The sequence below is a fragment of the Oryzias melastigma genome, linkage group LG11 (genome assembly GCF_002922805.2).
Source record: "Oryzias melastigma strain HK-1 linkage group LG11, ASM292280v2, whole genome shotgun sequence".
Classification (NCBI taxonomy): domain Eukaryota; kingdom Metazoa; phylum Chordata; class Actinopteri; order Beloniformes; family Adrianichthyidae; genus Oryzias; species Oryzias melastigma.
Window position 1 is genome coordinate 1,017,771 of NC_050522.1, and position 4,829 is coordinate 1,022,599.

At 44.2% G+C, this 4,829-nt stretch overlaps 1 protein-coding gene across 1 annotated transcript; it reads left to right on the top strand.

Moving 5' to 3' along the window:
- Positions 1 to 656: 656 nt before the first annotated feature.
- Positions 657 to 3,849, top strand: irx1b (iroquois homeobox 1b; the record flags this gene model as incomplete). The annotated part of the gene is given in 5 exon segments (XM_024257840.2): positions 657 to 952; positions 1,990 to 2,226; positions 2,306 to 3,020; positions 3,147 to 3,207; positions 3,606 to 3,849. Coding segments are annotated over 5 exon segments (1,296 nt in total). The 3' UTR covers positions 3,655 to 3,849.
- Between the last annotated feature and the right edge of the window lie 980 nt (positions 3,850 to 4,829).

Sequence of the window (4,829 nt, forward strand, 5' to 3'; positions counted from 1 at the left end):
GAGTAAAGCCCTCGTGGTGCCAGAAAGAGACGAAAAGGAGCATCACTTAGCCAGAGTGGCTTTAAGCACTGTAATTAAATCAGGAGGACACACACACACCCTCACTTTCAGCTCATCAGGGGCTCAGAGTGTGAAATGATGAATCTGTATTTGTATGGATGGAGTAATTACACAGCTAACCTCCGGAGGGGGCCCAGGAGGGCCACGGGGCCTCCGAGCAGGGTGCAGGGGTCCTCAACCTCATTAGCACTGACGGGAGGGGTGAAGAGAGAGAGAGAGAGGCTCTCATCCCTGACGCTCCTCCGTCATTTTCTGTACCCCCCCCCCACAAAAAAAAAAAAAAAGATGACACCTCCACCTGAAAACACCTTCCCGTGCCGTCATCTTCCGCGGGAGGTGCGTTTGCTAAGTGCGGGATCACATGACCTGTTGCACCCCGCAGCACGGAGGAACCAATGCACTAATCGCCTGCCCCGGGCATAGGAGGAGCCTGCTGCTTAAGTAGGCTGCCAATCAGCCCGTCAGCTCCACATGCAGGAGCTCCCGCGGCCGCGCGCGCTCGTCTCACTCCGCAGCGGAGGTGCCAAACTTGCGCGGCAGAGAGGAGAAGCTCCCAGAGAGAGACCGGATCCCTACCGCCCCCCACCACCACCACCGCACCTTTCAGCCGTTGACTCCAGCGGAAGGTTCTGCCGCCGCGCGCGCGCCTTCTCCGGACATGTCCTTCCCTCAGCTGGGGTACCCCCAGTTCCTCGGCGCCTCTCATGACTTGTACGGGAGCGAGCGGCCGGCTTCCGCCCGCGAGGCGGCCACGGAGGGAGGCGCGGGCTCCTCCGCGGCCGCCGCGGCCGTGGGATCCGTGCTGGGGGTGTACGGAAGCCCCTGGGCTCAAAATTATAGTGCCTTCCTGCCATACAGCGGAGCCGCGGACCTCGCGCTCCTGTCGCAAATGGTAAGAGGGGTGAGGGGGACACATTTTGGCGCTTTCAAATTATTTATAATATTCACATATTTTTAAAAATATATATTTTTTCTCTCACCGAACTAAAATATTGCTGTTTAATCAACATTTTCTGCTAAAAAAACTTTCTTTTTTAATATTGCTAAGTGAATTTCTTATAGTTTTTTTTTACTTTTTATTCCTTAATTGCAAAAATAAACAAATAAATAAATGAAATAAAAAAAACGGACAAAAAGTTAATCAATTTGCGTAAAACGTAACTACTTACAACTAAAGTCATTGACTTAAGAGAAAAATATGTAAATATAAAAAAAATAAATCTGATAAATTAATATTAATGGTGCCCTATTTATGATTTTTAACCCTGTAACACCTGACGCTTAAACCCATTTTTTTTTTAAAATATACTCACTGGAAAAAAATGACATTTTTGCTTAATTAACCCCTTAATGCCAGTTGTCTCAAATATGCAACAAACCAAATCAACCATAAAATTACTTGCATGTAGGTCCTAAAACCCAAAACACAAGTGAATATATTTTTTCATAGCTGGAGTGAAGGGGTTAACAAAAGCTCTGTAATTTGTTACATTTAAAATGATTGGTTTTCATTTTGAATAATAAAAAATGATGGTTTACTCAACATAAAAAAATTATTCTTTTTAAATATAACAAATTAGAGAGCTTTTGTTTATTGATCCAATGTTTTACTTTTTACAGTGTAACTTTTCAACCATTAACAAGATAATTCCAGTAGATTTTGAAGGAGAAAAGCGGCTTTCTCCTTCAAAATCTACTGGAATTATCTTGTTACAGTAAATCAAAGGACATAAACACTGGTGTTAAAACGTTTAGTTATTTTTCTCTAAAGTTTAGCACTTTTTTCACTGAAAAAAGTGAAACATTGGATAAATTAACGAAAGTTATTTTTTTCCATCAAATACAAATTTTGTATTGATGGTTTGCGCAACTCACTTTTTACTGTGTTGTTTCCTAAACTCTTTATTTAATTTTCTTCCGGTCTCGCAGAGCTCTCAGTACGAGCTGAAGGAGCCGGGCTCCCACGCGGCCCTGCCGGTCCACGCCGCGCAGAGCTTCTACCCTTACGGTCAGTATCCGTACGGGGACCCCTCCCGCGCCAAAACGGCCACCAGGGAGACCACCAGCACTCTGAAGGCCTGGCTGCAGGAGCACCAGAAGAACCCTTACCCCACCAAAGGAGAGAAGATCATGCTGGCCATCATCACGAGGATGACGCTCACGCAGGTGGGGGTTCTACTCATTATTATTTGTGCGTAAATTTGAGTGAAATGTTGACATGAATTATTTTAAATTGACATCCAAGGTTTCGACATGGTTCGCAAACGCGCGCAGGCGCCTGAAAAAGGAGAATAAAGTGACTTGGGGGCGCAGCGCCGAGGACCGGGACGGGCGCATCTTCAGCAGCGACAACGAGGACGAGCACGAGCACGGCAAGAACGGCAGCGACGGAGAAGACGAGGAGGAGATCGACCTGGAGACCGTCGACATCGAGCAGAGCTCCGAGGCCGGCCTCCCGGTGGAAGAGCGGGCCTCGGAGAGCAACAGGACGCTTTCTGCGGAGGCGGCGGCCCCCCTGCCGCCCGCAGTCAAACTTCCCGCGGGTCACTCCCCCAGCGCACAGGAGTGTCAGAGACCCCCCCAGAGCAAACCTAAAATCTGGTCTTTGGCGGAGACCGCCACGACCCCCGACAGCTCGCACAAACCCTCCGCGGCGGCCTTGGCGCATCACGCGGCTTTGGCCTCCCCCGGCCACCCCGCCTTGTTGCCGGCTCATGGAATATACACATGTCAGATCGGCAAGCTGCACAACTGGGCCAACACGGCTTTGCTGAATGCCAACTCGATTTTGAACATGAGGTCCCTCCTGGGAGGGGCGCCCGGTGGCCACCTGTCTCTCCAGGGCGCGGTGCCGGCCGCGCGTCATGACGCACGGCCCGCTGCGGCCGCTGCAGGAAACTCGGGGACGGAGGACGAGAGCGACGCGGAGTCGACGGGAAGCTTCAGTCCAAAAAGAGATGGTAAACTCCTCACATCGTTTATTTCCTCCCCCAAACCAAAGGGTGACAAATTGTAACTACCAAGAAAAACCAAATTTGCATAGAAAAAACAGTTAAATTCTCATGTTTTTAAAAATAAATTTTCAGATGAGGAAAGCGACCACGGACCTGAACCCCTGAAGTCTCCATTTCAGCTGATCACTGACAGGTAAACTCATGTTACCTGTTCTGTGAATCTCAAATGTGAATAAAACCGCAGATTTATTATAAAATATAATTATTTTGTTATTTAAAATTTTCCAAATATTCCTCTAGGAGCTTTAGCAGAATAAAAATATAAAGCTCAAACATGAACAGGTTTGGAATGCTTTTGGAATCAGAAAAAACACTCAAACATAAATCTGGAGTTTGTCCAGATTGTGACACAGATCTAGCGGTGACATTTAAATAACCTCTTTATTCATTCATGCTCTCACAGTAAATGAAGTTAAAGCCTCAGTGTAATCCTGGGAATTTGTGTAAACACAAACTAAACATTTTCATAAAACAAATATATATATTTTATAACGTCATCTAAAATAATTCAAATGTTCTCTGTCTCCTCAGGTCTCATCACGGAACAGCATCACAGCGAGTCCTCACAACAACGTTATGAGAAGATCCTTAAAACCTAAAACACAGAAACAGATTTTATTTAAAGGAGAACGGTTCCATGAAGGTTATTTTTCTGAAGGGGCGTCCCGTGGCTTCACGGGGTCCCAGGTCTGCTCGTATCTCTCCTTTACGTCTGCTATGTTTTTATCTTTTCCTGTCAACTCTTTCAAAGTGTAAATACAGGCTATGGATTTGTCTTTAAAAATCTATTTTTTGGAAAATAAATAAATGTCGATATAGTCATTTATAAATGAAAATGTCTCCCGTTGGGATTTGTCGAGTTTGTTTCGAACCAACAAACTCCAAGTTTGATTTACCACAAAGTATTTTTATTTAAAAAACTCTCAAAAAAATGTGAATGTGGAGCTTTCAGAGCAGTGCAGGTCCACTTTTTTAATGACATTTTTATAACAAGTTAGATTTTTGTGAACTTTCTTTAACAACATTTACTAAAGCTCAAACAGTGAGTGTTTTTGTTTGGAAGAGCGGCCCAAAAATCCCTCCACTGGTTTGTCACTAAGCTTCTGTCAGTCTGTGAAAATCTTTTGTAAGTAGAAAAAAAAAGAGACAAATTTATTGTTGCAGCTACGAATCCGTTTGATGGACCGACAAAACTTTCAAGAGAATCTGTCCACAGAGAAAAAATATGGCACTTAAAAATTAATAGGAGGAATTTCATCCCGCAAAAAAACATCATACACTTGACTGGAACTCCTGTTTTAAGCTTTTTAAACATTTTTCCATTTTTTTTCTCTCTTTTTCCAACCTTTTTTCCTGAAAAAAAACATAATTTCTTCTTCTCCGGAGGTAAACGGGGTGGTTATACAAATGCGAACACTTGTTAATATTGACTTGAAAGACACAAAACAATAACGTTCTCCGTCCCATTTGAAGCTCATCTTTCACACTAAACTGTTAGACAGTTGCAGTTTATTCACATTTAAAAGCGGATCGTTCTGAAACGTTTTTAAATGATCATTTTTGAAAGGATTTCCTGCAGCTTAGGAAATTTCCGCTAAAGTTGCAAAGTTTCCAGATTGATTCTGGCGCCGTTTAGCATGTGACCAGACGCCCCTCAAACTTTGGGGACAAGTGATTTTTGTGCCATCATTCCAAGCCCGACACTCACTTTTTTGAGCGTAAAAATTTGCACTCGAAACAGAAAAATGCACTTGT